Below are 19592 nucleotides of genomic sequence, written 5' to 3'. Positions count from 1 at the left end.
AGAGAAACTCCCTTCTCATTGAATAGTGCATGGTTTATCATACAAATGAAAAATGACAATGCAACATTCCCTCTATGATGTAGTTGTAGCCCTCTGAAATATACTGATGATCTGAGAAATTAATATTATCACAATTTTAGAAAACTTTTAATGCCTTTACTTGAAATCCAGACACCTTACTGTATCCCCCTCCCCCCCACCCCTGCTCCAAAAAAACCTTCACATTTTATTTAGAATAAAACAAATTTAGTTATGTCACTAACAGTGAGGACACATGAAAAGCAAGTATCTTGTTTATATATTAGAGGGTGTCCTGCTATGGTTGAAGTTATTTTTGTAGTTAATTTTGTTCTCTGGAAAACCTTTTATAAAAATAAAATCTTCACTTTGTACTTGCATAAAAGTCAGTAAACATGCCCACATGGCAATGGCAGGAACAACAAAGTTACTCATTTACCCTCTTATAGTTTTAGTTTGATCTGGTTAAACAAAATGACCGAGTTAATGCGAGTCACTGAGGACACAGCAATCAAAATGGCTGTACAGAATTTTCTTTTTTCCAATTGCTTATGTACAGCAGTGATTAACCAGCAAAGAATGCATTTGTTTTTACTTTATAATCCTGAACTTGTAACCCTGGATGGCCCTGTAGTATGCTTCACTGATGTAAATCCACATTTAGGAATGAATCTATTCATTCTTTGAAAATATTTTTGAGACAGACAGTGAAGAAGGCAAAATCACAATAATATTCCTTGCATTTGATTTTTGAGTCTAGAGTCTACATAACTAGAATGTCGAGATACCCTGGCACTTTATTACCTTACGTGCCTAGGTGAATATTAATTTTAACTTGAAATGGTTTAGGTTTTACACAGCTCGAATGGGATTAAGCAAGTATAAATGGGTGACTTTTGCTTGTAATTGGAAATTATCAAAAGTACATTTGTCAAACCAAGAAGCACTCGTATGCAATGTAATAACCAGTCTTCTAAACACAGTCTCTTCTTGGGCCTATTGAATACACGATTTTACATTTATATAGCGCCTTTCATATCAGGAGATTGTCCCAAGGGACTGGACAGTCTAAGCTTTCCATTTAAGGGGCTGGGGGGGATGGGAGATGACTAAAGGCGTGGTCAAAGAGGAAGGTCTTGAGGTGGATCTTGAAGGTGAGGGAAGAGGTGAATCGAAGGGACTCTGAAATCAAGTTCCAAAGGGTGGGGGAATATCATTTACACTGCAATTTTAATTCACTGAAACTCTAGGGGCCTCATTATATTTGGTAAGTGTTAATTTACATAGAGCATGTCAACATTGAAACACGTTTGCCTCAATCTGCAGAATGTTTTTAATTAGCCCAATACTAATCCTCTATGCTACAGTATTAAATAAAATGAACACATTCCTAAAACCATCCGTAATAATAATGTTGAATACTGTGCATTCTGTACGTATCCTATTCAGGCAAATTTTTGATTCTTTCTATTGGAGTCACTGTGACACTGATCTTTTGAAGTTTCAGTTCTTCAGTTAAGATTGTGCCTGAGTATCCCTTGAATTAATTGGTCTGTTTTTATCTGGGAAGAAACTGAAGCTATGCTCCTGTCATAGATATATTAACCGTGATTTTGTTTTAACTGCAAGCTGTACTATTTATTGAGCAACAAGCAGTTTAGTAAATTTATTGGAGAAAGTAATAACAAGCAGCAGTGCACTTTGATTCATTCATCCTGAAAATCGATCTTTTGTGTCTTCAGACACTTAAGATTGCTTTTACGATGTGTTCCTTTTTTGAAGAGAAGAAATTGACTCCTTGGAGCAAACTTTAAATTTATGTCCTGTAAGTACTCTTCCATTATGCAACAATACTGTGTAACACAAGTTTTCGGTGCCACATAAACTGAACAATAGTGTTTTGGAAAGTCTCAGGTGCCACATTGATACACAACCTTTACTGTGCTTTTGAAAGAATTTGTTACATCAAAGGGGGAATCGCCTTGTAGATCCTAACATTTGTATGTAATGCTAATGGTACTTTATGGCAAGTTATGTTTGGCTCCCCTTCTCTCTCTTTTTGGTGCTGGGAGTCACAAGAAGAACTTGCGTTCTGCTACTTGATTGATTCCACAACCTTTTCTGTCCAATGTTTTTTGCTAGATGATTTTTGGGAGCATCATTGTCTTACTCTGTGTGAGCCTGACAAGTCTGACCAGCTTACAACTTGTATTACAGCCTTTTTTATTGTGTCAAACCCACATGCCATTGCTCCAGCTATGTACGGTATTTGCTATTAGTATGGATTTCATAGAAGCAGAACTGGTGATACAGGAAGTTAGTACTTGTGGTCTAGTGTTTTACCAGTTACACAATGCATGCATCTATATTCGCCAATTTTATTTGGAATTTCAGATTCTGAATGAAGGGATAAATATTTTAACTCTTGTTTACACCCATGACCAGTATTGAATACACAGGAAGCAGTATTGGGAATTTCCCTCCAGTGTTATCTTTTGAGCTACTATCGATCGGATTCTTGAGCTTTTTGCCAATTATGTGCAACATGAAGGCTGTGTTGCTGAATTTAAGTAGTGATTATACAGAGTCACAATTGGTAATCTGAATTTCATGTGTATAGAAAATATCAATACTGAAATAACGTGCACGCCTCCTAGATGTTTAATAAAGCTGCCAAACTAAAATTATTGTGATTGGTAACGTTTTACCATTACTATGTAAGAGAGACTACTTTTAAGTCATTTACCCCCATCTTTACAATGTGTTCTGTGAAGTGCTTTGGGACGTCTTCCCGACGTGAAAAGCGCTATATCAAATGCAAGGATTATTATTATTATTATCTACTAAAAATGTAACTCAGTAGATGTAATTTTCCATAAAATGCCTTTATTAGCTTGTCAATGAGCAGAGTTCTGTGCTGTGGTTGAATCCAAGCATCACCTAGCCTCCTGTGATCATTACCAAATCATTAAGGATGTTGTTCATTTTGCTAAAGGCATCTGTAATTTGATGTTTAGTCCTACTTTGATAGATTACTGAAGTGTTTTATTTCAATTTTACATGTTGCTCTCGACAGCCCTTTGCTATCAGCTTTCCTGCTTGAACTGCAACCCTGTCGTGCATTTAAGAAATGCAGCATTATAAGAATCCTGCACATTACAGCACAAAAGCTCCGTAAAACTAAGTTGGTTTTAGATCATCCTCTGAGCTACATTCTCCAATCCCAATTTCCCTACTTGTCGCCACACCCTAGTTTCATATTATTTCTCTTCAGACATTTATCTAATAAATTGTAAAGCAACAATTTGTAATATTTCATAACCAGTTTCAAATTTATCATGTGTTTTGCAGGTTATAATTTTGCAGCTTTATTGAACTATTCTAACATTAAACTTATGAAGACTGACTTATAGCACTGTTATTTAAAGAACTCGTTTTTTAAATTGACATTCTGGATTAGTCTTTCTCTAATGGGCACTTAAAATATTAATATCAAAATCACTTTTGCAACTCAACTCAACACATCAAACTTGTACCTTGCATATTTAATGAAAATACTTTTTTTTAATGCAAGTGTTTTAATGTAATCTGATAAAGACTGAAATCATAAAGATGTGATATTTTATAGGATTTTTAAAAATCACAATTTAATATGACCTAAGACTGTATGTTGACTTGACAAACTGAAGAACAAAAACTTATGAGAGCTAGTTTGCGATGCTAGTTGATTGAAAGCTACAGAGATGCCTTGAGAAGAAAAAAAATTATAAACTAATTTTCTATTTTTCTGTGTGTTGATGTTAAATCCATAAATCATAGCAGTTTAGTTTCTAATCTCTTCCATTCTTTACTGTTGGAATATCTTTGGCCGATTTGGACATGAGAAATATGCGACCTTGTGATTGTAACAATTCCGTCACAAGGCTGTGAGTCATTTCTCAGTCTTTTAACCACTTTACTTTTTTTTAAAATGCAAAATGCGTTTACATATGCCAATGTTTTAAAACAATTCTCAATATAGTGGTTGTTTTTTTGTTCAAATACCATGCATAATATTGTTTACAGTTGTTTCTTTTGACTCTTTGTGAAAATGACTTTTGGACTTTCTTGAAACTGAATCAGCAGAATTTTCCAGTTACCTAGGAAAGGTTAGAATATCAGTACGGCATTGGGGGAAATGGGGCAATAAGTCCATATCTACTTGTGCTCGATTCGAAACTGGTAACTATAAAAGTTAATTGAATTATATGTCCAATGTTTGTAACCATACAAGGATCCAAGCCTGGAGAAGGACTTGAAACATGCAAGTCTACCAAAAACTTTTTCAATACCTTTCAGATTTTAACAGTGGCTAATCTGTGTGGTTTTCTTTTACTGTGTTTGTAAGGGAAGAACGTCTATATGGAAAGGAAGTTTTGTTGTCCAATATAACTCAATTACACAGAAAATAATTTTTGGATGAGATTACTGTATTTATTGTTCCATGTACATTGCGACTTTTTAGGGAAAAATGATCAAAAAATGCTTTATACTTGGTTGCTAGCATTTATTTCTAGGGTGGCTTGATTGTATTCCTCAAACAGCTTATAACTGTAGTCATGCTGATATGCAATGTATCCTAGAATTATAGATTCATAGAAATGGCAGCATAAAGGAGACCATTCGGCGCATTGTGCCAAAGTTGATGTTGGGCGTCACCAATGTTATGTTTGTGATCATGGCCAATGTTACCCAAATTTACATCATTAATGGATTTCTGAGAAACATGCTCAACATTAGTTAGAGTTGCTTAGTGTAGGATGACCTGAATCAGTATTGAATACAATGGACTCCTGCATTTTCTTGTCCTGTACTTAGAGATTCTAGAATTCCTAAAATAAATAATAATTATAATAATTATAATTCCTAAAATGCTACCAAACTGCTGATATTCCTATAGCAGAAGTGTTGGATTACTATTCAAATGATGTACTTGTAAGTTAATGACCAAAGATTTTATGGAACTGCTTTTGTTGAGAAAGAAGAATGGAAATTGAAGTTGTCATGGGGAGGGGAAGAAATCCATTTACTTTGTTCCAGGTAAATGAACAAATTCGGGAAGCTTGCCAACACATCTAACCCATTCGGTTCTCCTGTTATGCAACATATTTCTAAATTGGCTGATCACTGTTTAGTCATTTAAAGCAACAACTTTTGTTACTGTGATAGAAGTTATATTATACATACATATGACAAATCCACAATTGAGATTACAATACACAATTACATTTCTATAACGCCTTTCACATCGTGAGGATGTCCCAAGGCGCTGGACAGTCGGATTTGGACCCAAGCTGAGATTTAGGATTGGGGAGGGTGGAGGGAAGGGATGGTAGGAGGGTGGCTGAAGAGGAGGATTTTGAGACCCACCTTGAAGGAGGCAAGGGAAAAAGCGAGGATAGGGAATGTGGGATGGAGTTCCATAGGGTGGGGGCAGAAAGGCTAAAGGCCCGACCGCCGGTGGTGGAGCAGGTCAGAGCCTGCTGAGCAGAGGGAGTGGACAGGTAACCAAATGAGCTTCTGACATCAAAAATCTAGTTGCCCAACCAATATTTTGGTAGTTTGGTTTGTTGGGACGCTGTGAATTTCAATCCCTTGCCAGTGACTATTTTATAATGTGCTAAGTGAACATTAATGTTCTATAATGGAGGGTGCATCGAGGATTGTTTTCCCTCGTGGCCTGCTGAAGATTTCTGTTCAATTGCAGTATTTCAGTCAGATACATTACAATGGCTGTGAAAATTCAAAAATAGTTTAATATTCTTACAATTTTTTAAAACTTCTATTCGGGTCAATAGAATATTAACACATACCAATGGAGGAGCCCAAATTCTAATCTATTCAATATTTAAAACTTGAATGCTGTTGTGTTTATGTATTATACACGTTTTCATTCTTTTCCAGTAATGTTACAAATGAATTGATAGGTCAAGCACAGTTGGATATGTGTATCCAATTGTAACAGTTGTAATGTGGTATTGAAAGACATGGGGACCAGATTGACGCAAATACCGACCGGTTGGTATTGATTATATCTGTGATGATATGATTTAGTTGTTTGATCCTTGGTCTGTTCTGTTTAAGCTTATTGCAAATGGGGCAGCAAAGCAGATCAATCGTGTCTTCCAGTACAGCACTAAATTAAATCTCAGTGAATTCCAATTGCTGTTGAGTGACTTCCTATTGGAAAGGGCATGAGTGAGGACAGCGTCATACTCAGCTGTGCTGCTTTCTACATCTGAGTAGCCAACATTCAGAAATGGGTATGTTCCAACAGAGATCACTGGGCAAGACTGGGACCAGGGCTGATTTCTTGCTTTCCCCAGACAAGGAGTGGTGCAAAGGTGAATTCTAGTTTCTCTCAAGGTAACAGCTGAAGGCTAGTACCCATGGAACTGTATTCTAGTGCAACAGGGAAAAGAATCAAAAGCCTACAGAAGGGTGGGGGAAAAAACATTTTCGTATTTTATCAAAAACGTAGGCTGTAATCAGTTAGCCTCATTATGTAATTTTGACTATGATTGCATCAGTGCAAGCACAGTGTCAGCTAATGTTTCGAATTTTTGCTTTCATCGTGCCTTTAAACTTGTCACTTTCATATCTGTTTTCTTACTTTACTGAGTTCTGTTCGGCTATGCTAAATTTGTGCAAAACTTTATATGGAATAAGTAAAATTACAAAAAAAGACAATGTTCCAATATTACAAAATAAGAGAATCACTCCCAACAATTATTTTCTCAAACAATATGTAAAAGCTCATATTGAGGTGAAGTCCACACTAAATATTTGAGGTGAAATTCCTTTCAATGGTTACCAATTGGTGAAATAATCATAATTTTTGTTTGGTTTATACTGACTGGATTTTTATTCACTTGAATAAAGTTAAGTGTGATCTACTTTGTAGTGCGTCATGTTAACAAAAGGGTTGGTTCTAATTGTCTTTATGTATTAGGGTGTATTGAAACTTGAAATAAAAGGTATTTTATCAGAAATATGGGCCTTGATCAGTTGACCTTATTATGTAACTTTCACAGACAACTGAAATAAATTAATGGAAGTAAACTGGTGTTTGTATTTTGTGTTCAAATGCATAATACATTGCAACTTGTATTTCTGCAATCTATTGTTTCTAGGCAATATATGAGTGTTAATGTATACTCAAGAATCGTGATTGTTCTTGTGGGCCAAAGCTGAGACATCAATTCTGGCTGTCAGTGATTTAACTTGTTTCATGAAAGTTATTCACAATCAATACTTTGAAACCAATTTTCTGAAGCAGTAAGCACTGATTGTACCGGGTAACAATGCCACAGAATCATCTACATCTCGTCATTCCTACAGATGCTTCTATTTATTTTTTAAAAAGCATTTTTACACATCCATCAAAATGTTTACTCTGAATCTCTGTGAAGCGCTTTGTGGAGTCCTGTAGCTCAGTGGTTAGAGCACTCGCTTTGCAAGTGAGAGACCTGAGTTCAATTCCAGGCAGAGGGCAAAACCTTGGGCAAGTTTCCTTACTCCACACAGAGCCTAATAATAATCCCTCCAAAAACCAAAAACAATAATAAATTGGTCATTTTCAATTTACGACTGTTTGTGGGACATTGCTGTGTGCAATTGGCTGCCGCGTTCGCCCACAAATATACAGTCAATTCACTTTACAGTGTGTTCTGTGAAGCGCTTTGGGACGTCCTCCTGACATGAAAAGCGCTATCTCAAATGCAAGGATTATTATTATTATTATTATTATTTGAGACGTCTCGAAGACGTGAAAAAACGCTATGTCCAATGCAAGGATTATTATATTATTGTCTTTCAGAACAAGCTAAACAGTATTGAAACTGATGTAAAACACTTCAATATTGTATAAAGTGTACTTGACCGGCAAAGATGAACTGCATTGGGCTTTTCCAATTTCTGTACTTCTGTACCTTCACTCTTTGGATGTTTGGAATACCTATCCTGTTTTGAGAGGATACATACACAACTAACACTTGAAAGTGAGCATACAAATATCAGTTATAATAATCCTTGCATTTGATATAGCGCATTATCACATATTCTAGATGTCTCAAAGTGCTTCACAGAATATACTGTCAAGTGAATTGACTATATTTTGTGCCTTTTGACTCCCTGCGTTTGATTTTGGGTCTCAGTTCTGAAGCGATAATCTCAAAGGTTTGTCTCATATGTTGATAATATGTATCCTCAGGAAGTTGTAGGAGTTTCTGCAGCTGAGATCATTGCCACAGAGAAACAGCTGACAGGAAATAACTTCAGAAGCTATAAGGTCATCTCTGTGCTTGTGGATGTGCAAGATTTAATGAAGATAACAATCAAGGTGATAGCTTCAATGAAGCTAATTTGATATAGTGCCTTACCATGTCACCTGAAAGCTTCACAGAATTTATTGTAAAGGAAGGCACTGTGTAATTTCAATGTGAGAGGATGGATCATTTCTTGATCTGATTGAATCATTTTCCTTTCCGCAATCAGTCTGGGGATGTTGTGAATATGCACATTTGTGGAAAGATGTTGACCTGACTCACTTGGTACCACTCTTGCCCCAGAGTTCGAAGGATTGTGGGTTTAATCCTTGTTTATGTGTGTACACAGAGTGATGTGAGCAGTGAGTATGACATTTAATGACAGTTTACAGAAATGCATTGTCAGTACACTATTGGGGAAAAGCACAAATACACCTGGCTGGGACAGGGTGTGTGTGTGATGGGAGTTGGCAGGGGATATCCTACATTGATATCCATTTCCTTGATGGGTAAAAGCATCAACTTAAAGAAATGGAAATGGTCATGTTTTATTCACTGGACTTACAAGTTTTCAAAAAAAAAACATATTTTGCCACCTCCCCTTACAGCTCCGCACTACCAGCCGAAAAATATACGTTGGGTAAATAGTGTTTATCCTTTTTTGAGTTCAGTCAGTGAACATTCACATTATTTGGCTACGAGGACATGAGAGCTTCACTTGTTTTTTTCATGCCCAATAGATAATCACACTAGGCATTAAAGGAGGTTAAAGACGTTTGTTTTCACAGAGTGGTTTGAACGTGGAATTTTCGGCCACAAAACTATTAAAATGGATTGGACAAATGCATTATAGTAATAATAATAAATCCTTGCATTTGATATAGCTCTTTTCACGTCTTCTAGACATCTCAAAGCGCTTCACAGAATATACTGGAAAAGTGAATTGACTGTATATTTGTGGGCGAAATGCGGCAGCCAAATGCGCACAGCAGCGTCCCACAAACAACCGTGGATTGAAGTGACCAATTTTTTAAAAAATAAATATATTTGCAGTGTATTTCGTGAAGCTCTTTGGGACGTCTCAATCACGTGGTGAGGCACTTAATATCAAATGCAAGTATTGTTGATTAGGCAAATGTTCTGTAAGTATTTCTGATCTGTAACAGTCGAGGATTGTTGACACTCACTTCCCAGCAGAGGGCACGAGAGGAATGAGGAGCTGTGGAGTCCTGGTTGGTTTTCCCTCATCCATCCTGAACCCAATTTCCACATAAACATATGTCAGGAATACAACTTCATGGCTGAGTGCCAGCAAGTGATTCATCAGGGATGGGTGCGAGCTGTGTGGAAAACGCAAATTGTGCTCTTGAGCTGATCACTCTCTGAACTTCCTTCTCTTCCCATTGTGGAAGGAGTGAAACCTGCTCTCGTTTTTTTTTTGAATTGGGAGTTTGTTGGAACTCGTTAAATTGGTTCCATGATGTAATGTTTTATTAACCCCCCCCCTCACTCACTCACTCACACACACACACACACACAGTTTCAATCTTTTTCCTTGGCCTCTTATCTATTAAGTACCCACATGAGTATTGATTCCATCATCCTTTGAGCTTCCTCGGGCATTTTCCAATGATGTTATTGGGCTGAGTTCCACGAGATGTCCTGGAGTGACTCATTGCTACTGGTTACCTCCCTCTCTGACCTTTATTTCCCTGTACCCAACTCTCATCAGCACAGACTGGGAAACAAGTGAGGCCGATCACAGATGCAAAAGACTTGCACCATGTGCATCTTCTCTTTGTTGGTGTCGATCTCAACTGAGGAAGGTTGCGTTTGGAAAGGGGGCTCAAAGAAAATGGGTACCACTCCACTGGAAATGGGAGCCTCAGCATCACCCTCCGGATTTGCTGCAGGGAGTTTATTGGGGTGGTGGTGGTGGAGGGTGGGGGGGGGGAGAGATACATAATCTTGCTTTGTGTGTGTGTGTTCCCGAGAGAAAGTCCTGCGTTGACTGGAATTGACTGGATTGATGCAATTTGTTTTACAGAAGAAACTTGGTGCTTTAAATCACATTGCAAGAAGAGCAAATTTCAGTGCAACGCCCCCTGTGGCTCAGACTCCCCATACATTTCTGCTATTGTTCCATGTGCAAAGAGGTGGGGGTGGGTGGGTGGGGGGAGAGGAAATGCTCTGCTGGAACCCATCCTCTCCTAAACGCTCACTTTCTTAATCATAGTCTCTGCAAGTGTTGCAATTAAACTGCTCTGTTTCTGCTGGAATGTTTGATGTCCCTGTAATGAATTACTCCCAGATATGACTTATTGTTGTGATTTCACAACGGGGGTAAAAATTAAGCCTGTGATCTGCCACATGACAGTGAAACACCTTAAAATGGAGGATTTTTAAAAAAAATTTTTAAAAAAAAAGCAAAAGCGAGCATCCTTTAAAACCCACAACTCCGAACAAGCATCGAGGTCGCCTACATACAGTATCCGGTGTGCAATGTGAGCAGCGTCTTTTGCTGTGTTCTGACACCACACTCTTCAATCAAAAGGAACAATGTAGGTGTCACTGTGTGTAAAAAAAAGCCCCAAGAGGTTTAAAGGTAATGGGTGAAGCTCTCACTCTCCTTTTAAAACTGCACCCACTGGTACCATCGATCTGCTGTGCAAGTCACCCAAGGAAAGGGATCTCATGTCTTGCAGTCTCATATCTTGCTGCCCAGACACATTATTGTATTATTGAGCAATAAGTTTAAAATGGTGGGGAGTTTTTTTTGTGTGTGTGTATGTGTGTGTGTGTGTGTGTGTTGCATTTTGCTCTCCTCGATCTGCAATGCAACCACTCCACGGTACCAAAACTGCAGTCTGTGGCTAACTCTCACATATATACACATATAATATATATTATTGTCATTCGGCAATAAGAAGTTTAAAATGATGGGGAGGTTTTTTTTAAATATATATATATATATATATATATCCCATCTGCTCTAAACCATTACACAGTGCTGCATTGCAAATTGCCATCACATCACCAGCACAGAACTCCAGCGTTGCTGCAGTGATCCCCAAACGCAGGGGCTGAGTTGGGTTGGCACTGTGTGTGTGTGTGTGTGTGTGACTGTGTATGTGTGTGTGTGCAAAGTGCATAACATAGAAGGTTTTAAAATGGTGGTATTTGTCGCCTCTCGTTGCTATACCTTTAAAAACCACGCAATGCATCCGCTTCTGGTCAATTAAACCAACTCCAATTGACGTCAAAGAGACAACCACGTGAATTTCGAGAGACCAACCAACTGGGAAAGAGTCTCTGCAATTTCATCGCTCCTGTCTCCCTCTCCCCCTCCCTCCCTCCCTTTTTCTCTCCCTCCCTCCCTCCCTCTCTCTCTCTCTCTCTTGTACCAACATAATCTTCACTAAATTAAGCACCGAGAGTCGTGACGCTTTGCTCTTTGTGTGTGTGTGTGTGTGTTTTTTTTTAGGGGTGAATTTTTTTTTGTTTTAAACCATTTTTTTTTGGAGGGGAGGGAGGGAGGGAAGGGGTTTGGGTTTTTTTTTAAAAAAAATTGTTTTATATTCTAGGAGGTTTTTTTTTGTGGGTGTGGGGTGTGTGTTGGGTTGGGTTTGAAGAGGCATTTGTGTGTGTGTGTGTGTGTGTGTCTCTCTCTCTCTGTGTGTGTGTGTGTGTGTGTGTCTGTGTACCTACACATTACTGCAATGGATGGCTATCGTGTAGAGTAGTGTTAGGACCAAAAAGGAGAGGCGATCCGTCTGCGTCTGTAGTCGTCTGTGTCCGTCGTTGTGGGGATCTGCTGTTGACTTAAGAGAGAGAGAGAGGAAAAAAAAGAAAAAAGGGGGAAAAAAAGAGAGAGAAAAAAAAAACCCCATAGGATTGATCCTTTTTTTTTCTCGTGTGTGTGTTCCACCCCTCCTTTGCTGAGTTGGTCGGAGTGGGGAGTGGTGGGGGTGGTGGTGGGGGTTTGGCAAAAAAAAAAGAAAGAAGCTGCTATGGATTTGAACAGCAGCTCAAATGGTGGTGATCACAGGCACAGCTCAGAGGAGAGGCACTGCTTACTGCCCGAGTCGTCGGCTTCGGATCTGAACAAACTGGGAGCAGCGCCCTGTAGGCGCTCCAACTACTGCAATGGGATGAGGTACAAACTGCTGCAGGAGGGGGACATCCAGGTCTGCGTTATCAAACATCCCAGGACATTCCTCAGCAAAATCCTCAGCTCCAAGTTCTTGCGGCGATGGGAACCCCATCATCTGACCCTGGCCGACAGCAGCTTGGCGTCTGCTACGGTGAGTGCTCTCTGTGCACACTCACTCACTCACTCACACTCACTCACACACTCACTCACTCACTCAGTCAGTCAGTCACTCACACACTCAGTCAGTCAGTCACTCACTCACTCACTCAGTCAGTCACACACTCACACAGTCACACACTCACTCACTCACTCACACACTCACTCACACACTCACTCACTCACTCACACACACACTCACTCACTCACTCAGTCAGTCACACACACACACACTCACTCACACACTCATTCACACACTCACTCATTCACACACTCACTCATTCACACACACACTCATTCACACACTCACTCAGTCAGTCACTCACTCACTCACTCATTCACACACTCACTCATTCACACACTCACTCATTCACACACTCACTCACTCACACACTCATTCGCACACTCACTCACACACACACTCACTCGCTCACTCATTCACACACTCACTCACACACTCACTCATTCGCACACTCACTCACTCGCACACTCACTCACTCATTCACACACTCACTCATTCACTCATTCACACACTCACTCATTCACTCACACATTCACACACTCAGTCACACACTCATTCACTCACTCATTCACTCACACATTCACTCACTCAACACCTTCTTGTCTTATTTCATCGCTGTTTATTTCTATGTCTTTCACGACTGAAAGGGGCTCCAACGATAAATAAGTCACATTGTAATCCAAAGAGTCCAGGATCCAATCGAAATAAATGGTCCTTTTTTTTTATTTGCTTTGACCAGCAGTGGGGGGGGTGGAGGGCAGAGATTTTTTTTTGAAAAAAAAGGTATCAAATCGTCGGTACTGTATCACACACACAGTCCAGGACATCAAACGGGAGATGTGGTTTAATTTTCACTTAAATGTGTGGAAATGTGTCAGTTTGTAGTCTTTTAACGATTGATCAATCGCCATCATTGTGATTTGTGTGTCGTGATTAATATGGGAATTTAAATGCACACACACACACACATTTATAAATATATATATATAACATCTCTATTATTCGAGATATTTCCTTCTTTTTCGGATCGAGAGGAAAATCGTTTAAACGTTTTGTGCAGAACACAAGTCCAGGAAATACTACAACAATAACAACAACAAAATGACATTTGTATAGTGCCTTTCACGTCGGGAGGACGTCCCAATAATACTGTCCATGGATTGCCTTTTACTGATTTGCTCACACACACAAAAAAAATCCCTAATTCCAGTGTTCTACAATGCTGTAACTATTGCCCACATAACTAACACATGTCAACCCATTACATGTGATTTAACATGTCCCAAACATTGGAAATGGATAGGGATCGGACTGATGATTGCGAATTAACAAGAAAAATGGGACTGTTCACTGGAATCTGATTCCCTCTTTGGGAAAGGATTTGTGTGTGTGTGAGAGAGAGAAACTGACAATAGAATGAAATGTCAATTGCATTCATAAGCGGTTGAATAAAACCACGGATCCTGCAGTTTAAGACCTGTTTCTGTTTGGTGTCAAATGGTGTGTGGGTCACTTCAAAAGGCCAATAATGATGGGAAATTAGAAATGGCGGCGTTGTTGTGGTGGGAGGAATGGTTAAGTAAGGTTTGGGATGGAAAGTGAGTTCAACACAGATAGAGGGAATCTCTTGTGGGTGTGAAATCTATTTGCTGGTACAGTATTTGGAAGAATTCAGATCCCCCCCCACCTCTCTCTCACTCTCTTTCACCCCGAATCCAGTGACATTCCGTTTAAACAGCGTTTCTTTTGTTTTGAGTGTTTTTTTCCCCCCCCTTCAATCTTAAGGCGCATTTCCCCCCCTCAGAAGTGGTCTGGAAAGGAGAGCGAATTCATTGGGTTCCCATCTGTGTGAATTTCGAGATGTGTTTTGCTTTTTTTCCCCAACAGGAAAGCTCCTGTTTTAAGTCATGACAGCGTTTTAATGGCTCATCCACCCATCGTGTTTAATTGGCGACAATCTGACCCAATATCCTGTTACACTGACAACACACTGTGTTTGTGGATGTGTGATTCACCGCTGGTCCCATCACTTTGTCTGGAGTTTTTATTTAGGCTTTGGGGGGTGAAGTAAGCAACGTTTATCACCCTCCACTTTATTTATAAACAGTGCCTTTCGTTGCTTTCCTAAACCCTGCCTCAGCCCATCGCCTACATAACGTCCTTCCGACGTGAAAAGCGCTATATCAAATGCAAGGATTATTATTATTATTATATAACCTGGTGAAAGCACATTGACAGATGCCAGGATCATATCCCGCATTCATGTCTTTTGAGATTTTTTTTTCTTAATTAATTTTTAAAAAAGAGAGAGGCTGAAACTAAAGAAATCGTACTGTATCCAATTCAAACACCCCCTCCCCACCCACCCATATAATTCCCAGTTTCAGACTGATGCGGAGCGCAAATGATGCTTTAACAAGTTAAAAATGTTCAGTTTTATCCTATTCCCCTCCACCCCATCCCATCGTGGGTGTTGACTGTATTCCACATTAATAACGCAAACTGCACTTCAAAGGGGAAAAAAATGAAACACACCGTTTCCTTTAGTTAGTGCACAGTGAAGAAGGTTTGCTCGCCTTGGACCGCAGGGTTCGTCACTGATGTTTAAGATGGTGTATTTTCGTTTGCCAAGAAAAAACATCTTCGCTTCTGGTTTGACTGACCTGATGGGACAATGTGTCCATTCAGCCACTGAATGAATTGAGTGCTTTTCTTGCAACGCTTTCTCCTGGTATCGATCTTACCCCATCCGCATTGCTACATCATTCCTGTTTAAGCATGTGTTGATGTTTGCCACTTAATAGCAGTTATTGTATACGATGGAACAGATCAAAAAAGCTGTGTGTGTTTCTGTGTGTATGTGGGGCATTTAAAGCATATAAAGTACTTAATTCCACACATCCAGGTGTAACATTGTCTCAAACCTTGTTTCATGTTATTTATTTGTGGGACAAAACAGGTGTACAAATACAAGAGTAACAAAAAAGTACAGTAGTCGAGTGATTTTTCATCTGAAACCATTTGAATAACATATAGTTGGAAATCAATTTGTTTTTGAATTTTCATTAAATATTTAACCAAAACGTATTCAAATGTTGTTTCTACCCAGCGCATTGTATTTATAATTTTATTTAAAATAAACCCCATGGCTCATAGATTTATGTTTACCAATTGCAATCTCTGGGTGAGTTTGACTATGGCTGTGAAACATTACCAAAAAATCAAGAAGCAAAATTTTCAATTTGGAAACATTTTATCATGGTTACTTTTCTCATGGGTTGTTGTTTATCAAATAAAAGAGCTGCTGTTAAATAATTCAAGCTCGGCTTTCAAGTCCATCAGTGCTTTTAACCACTCCACAAAAGCAAGTAAACATTAAATCGTATATCCTTGGCAGAATGAGGCAATCAGTATTAAGGGTGGACAGATGTAATTTTTTGTGCTGTTTAGAAAACAGACGATAATGTTTTCTTAAAAAAAATGCATTTGATATAGCGCCTTATCACGTCATTGAGACATCTCAAAGCACTTCACAGGATATACTGTAACGTGGAGTGAATGTGTATTTTGTGGGCAAAACAGTGGTCAGTAACAGCAATAAAAGGTGCTTCAGTGTTTGAGTACCTGGAGTGTAGAATCTTTCTTCAGCATTTCAGCTTTTGTCGTGGCTCCATTTTACAGTAATTGTACTTTCCCTCTCGATCTGCAGTGCTGATCTTATTCACACACTTTATCCATTAAGTTGATCCTAAGTGGCCACCTTAATGGAAGGGTGGTGTGTGTCTTTAACCTGCCTCTGTGTCGTGATCAATATAGTGCACACGCATTAATGGACTTTATTCATTCTCATGTTTCATAAAAGGGAGCTGATAAAAGTGCAATTCACTGGGCTTTTTTTCAGATGTTGTTTGGTAGTTCTTTTAAATGAGTTATTAGTTCAGAGTTCTGTATCTTCACAGGGTTAGTTAGAATCGTGCACAAAATAAGCTTTCAAGTCTTTGTAAATGCAATAAAATATAGCAATGTGATTTTGTTAGGTTGATATGCATTAAGCATGCAGCATTGTGAAATACGAGAATTCCACAAACTTTAGCATTTTCCAGGAAATGAATATAGCAAAAAATCTTCTTTAATCTTCATGTCTTATTGATCAATACTGATCAACTAAGGTTAACGTTACAGCTGCTCACATTGAGCGGGAGGAGCAAAATGAATATGTTACTAATTTGTGGGCGATGCTTTGAATATTAGGCAGTGCGTTACTTAGTTTAATATTTTATCATCAGCATTATTATTTTTATACATTCAAATGCATTTTAGCTGCTGGAAAGCACATTGGATAAGGTTCTAATTGATCGAGTGAGTATCTCAATCTCTCTCGAAGACGTCACGAAGACATGATAATGTGGTATATCAAATGCAAGGAGTCTTCTTTTTATTATCACTACAGCTTCCCTCCCCATAACCATAATCAATGTCAAATTCCTTTTGTTGTTTGGCATCATACTTGTTCCAGGCAGTAACAGTTGACGGTGTGGTGGGGGAAAACACACAATCTTAATTTTCAGTAAACAACCACCCTTCATCTGTTAGTGATAATAAACTAGAAGGTTTATGGGAAAAGCTCACCAGAGGGTGTACTGAAACACAGTGAACTCCTGATAACTCAAACCTGGCTTAACTTGTAAATAATCATAATAATAATCCTTGCATTTGATATAGAGTCTTATCACATCTTTGAGAGTCTAAAGTGCTTCACATCATATACTGAATTGTCCGTATATTTTGTGGGCGAAATATAGCAGTCAACTGGGCACAGCAAAGTTTCACAAACAGCCATAGTGTGGGTGACCAATTTTATTTGGGAGATTGTTGGTCAGGACACAAGGCAAGAGAAACTCCTTTCTGATTGCTGAACAGGCAGATGGTTCCTGGGTTTAACATCTCATTCGAAGGACAGCACCTCTGGCAATGCAGAGAGTGAGTGACCGATTTTATTTATCTTGTTACTACCACTTAAGTCATCATGTTGTCAATATGCCAACTGCATTTGTATATTTATACATCAGCTTGACTCGCCACTCTGGATAGCTCATCACTGAGCCGTTTTGCCATGGAATGACAGCTTTCGATCACCCTGTATCCCCCCCTGCCCTCTGCCCTCCCCAATCCCGACCCCCAGCTCGGGTCCAAAACACTGACTGTCCTGTGCCTTAGGCGTCCTCTTGATGTGGAAGGTGCTATACACATGTAATTTTGTTGTTGTAATGGAGTTCACTTTATTTCCCTTTGACTAAATGATCTGGCATTGCACTGTACTGTATCTCACCTTACGGTTAAAGCTGCATTTACCCTAACACTGTACCTCTCCATTCTGAAACTATGCAGCTCATTCATTCATTCATTCATTGATTCACTTGATTTATTCATTCTTCTTCATGTGACTGAACCAATTCTAATTCTTGCTGGAAAAAAAAAACTGACACAACAAGAGATTCCCCCCCGCCAGTAAAAAGTAAAATCAATGTTCTGAAATTGGCATTGGTGTTCGGGTTTTTGTTCAATTTTATCCCTTTCAGTTTTATGTAAGATTTTACTTTGAGAATTCAGGCTTATTGAAGGTAACCGAATACTGTTTGCACCATGCTGTAGTTGCACACAAAAGCCTATTTACTGAGCTGTGCTTTTTCTCTGTATTAAGTGTATTCACTTCTCCTGTCAGAAGTCATCATTGTGATTAAAACATGTCTACCCTTCATGTACTGTGATTGGTTTGTGATCAGTGGACTTTTCCTCCTCTGAACCGCTATTGGAACTTAATCACAAATCAGGTTCTCCCAATGTGAAATGTTGTATGCCAATGCAAGGAGTAATATTATTTTTAAAATGCAGTTATTGAATTGTAATCTCAGCCTTCTCTTTGAATGAAACAATTCATCTTGTTTTAGAAAATATATCTTCTTAAGAATTGAACTCAACAACTTTTTAGGTAGTTGTTGGTCTAGTTAAGAAAGTCTAATTAACTGCAACTTGCTCAAAATCAGTAAAAATTGAAGAAACTTTTTCTCTGACTTATGAGAAAAAGCTGTTGGTTTAAATAACCTCACTGCAGCAAAGAGGAACTTTTGGTCTCCACTAACCTTGTTATTTTTGTGTATCCTGTGTAGGTTTCCATTTCTAGCTTAACCGACAAATGTAGTGTAAGTTTAAAGACAGGACATTATATTGATAATGACTATATTATGTTGATCCATTTGAAAATCACACACCAAGAGGACAGAAAAAATACTTGTGCAGAACCACATGAACACAATAGCATTTACAGACTTGGATGATGTTTTCATCTCGTGCCATGGAGGCAGAAATTGTTTGGGAGAGGGATTCAGAGATAGAGAGCTAAAAAGCTTCACACCTTGTGTCAATCTGAGCTCCTTTCAAGTTTAGATGCTGTGCAATTGTCCTCAGAGTTTCCTTTTATCTCTGTTTGTTTATATTTAAAATTGATTGTCCGAAACACGTTTCGGTTAAACAGCACTTATTCTGCGCTTAACTTTTCACCTGAATGCAACATCAACAGAGTGTTTGGTTCCAGTAATGAGAAGTCGTTAACTCGAGATATTTTTATGCATTCTGGGCATTTAGCTCATCATATTTGTATGGATGTTTGTATTTTAAGGAGACATGGTTAGTGTTTTTTTTGAGAGATATTGTCATTTGCATCCAGTGGTAGCATCAGGTTGAATGCGTACAAGTCAGTCAGCTGCACAGTAAAGCTGTTTCTGTTCTGCTCCCAACGACATTATGCAACATTATGACTCCAACCTTCATCCTCATGACTTTTCAGAGTGAAGTTGCGAATTTGGTTCGTATGATATTAAGGTCAGTTCCATACTGTGGTCCTGCACCCACAAGGAACTGACGTAAGACTTCCCCCCCC

The 19592-nt window shown here is 38.7% G+C and overlaps 1 protein-coding gene across 2 annotated transcripts in view; it reads left to right on the top strand.

The window, feature by feature from the left end:
* The first annotated feature begins 11976 nt into the window (after positions 1 to 11976).
* Positions 11977 to 19592, top strand: part of LOC103175956 (c-Maf inducing protein) — an 89371-nt gene continuing 81755 nt past the window's right edge. For both annotated transcript variants that reach the window (XM_042340232.1, XM_042340231.1), the window contains exon 1: positions 11977 to 12628. In XM_042340232.1, coding sequence (XP_042196166.1) covers positions 12335 to 12628 — 294 coding nt within the window. In that variant the 5' untranslated portion in view covers positions 11977 to 12334. The remainder of the gene's footprint in view (positions 12629 to 19592) is intronic.

This window comes from Callorhinchus milii, unplaced genomic scaffold (genome assembly GCF_018977255.1).
Source record: "Callorhinchus milii isolate IMCB2004 unplaced genomic scaffold, IMCB_Cmil_1.0 Scaffold14, whole genome shotgun sequence".
In the NCBI taxonomy this organism is placed as follows: Eukaryota; Metazoa; Chordata; class Chondrichthyes; order Chimaeriformes; family Callorhinchidae; genus Callorhinchus; species Callorhinchus milii.
Note: the sequence above shows the minus strand (reverse complement) of the source record. Positions and strands in the feature narration are given on the sequence as shown.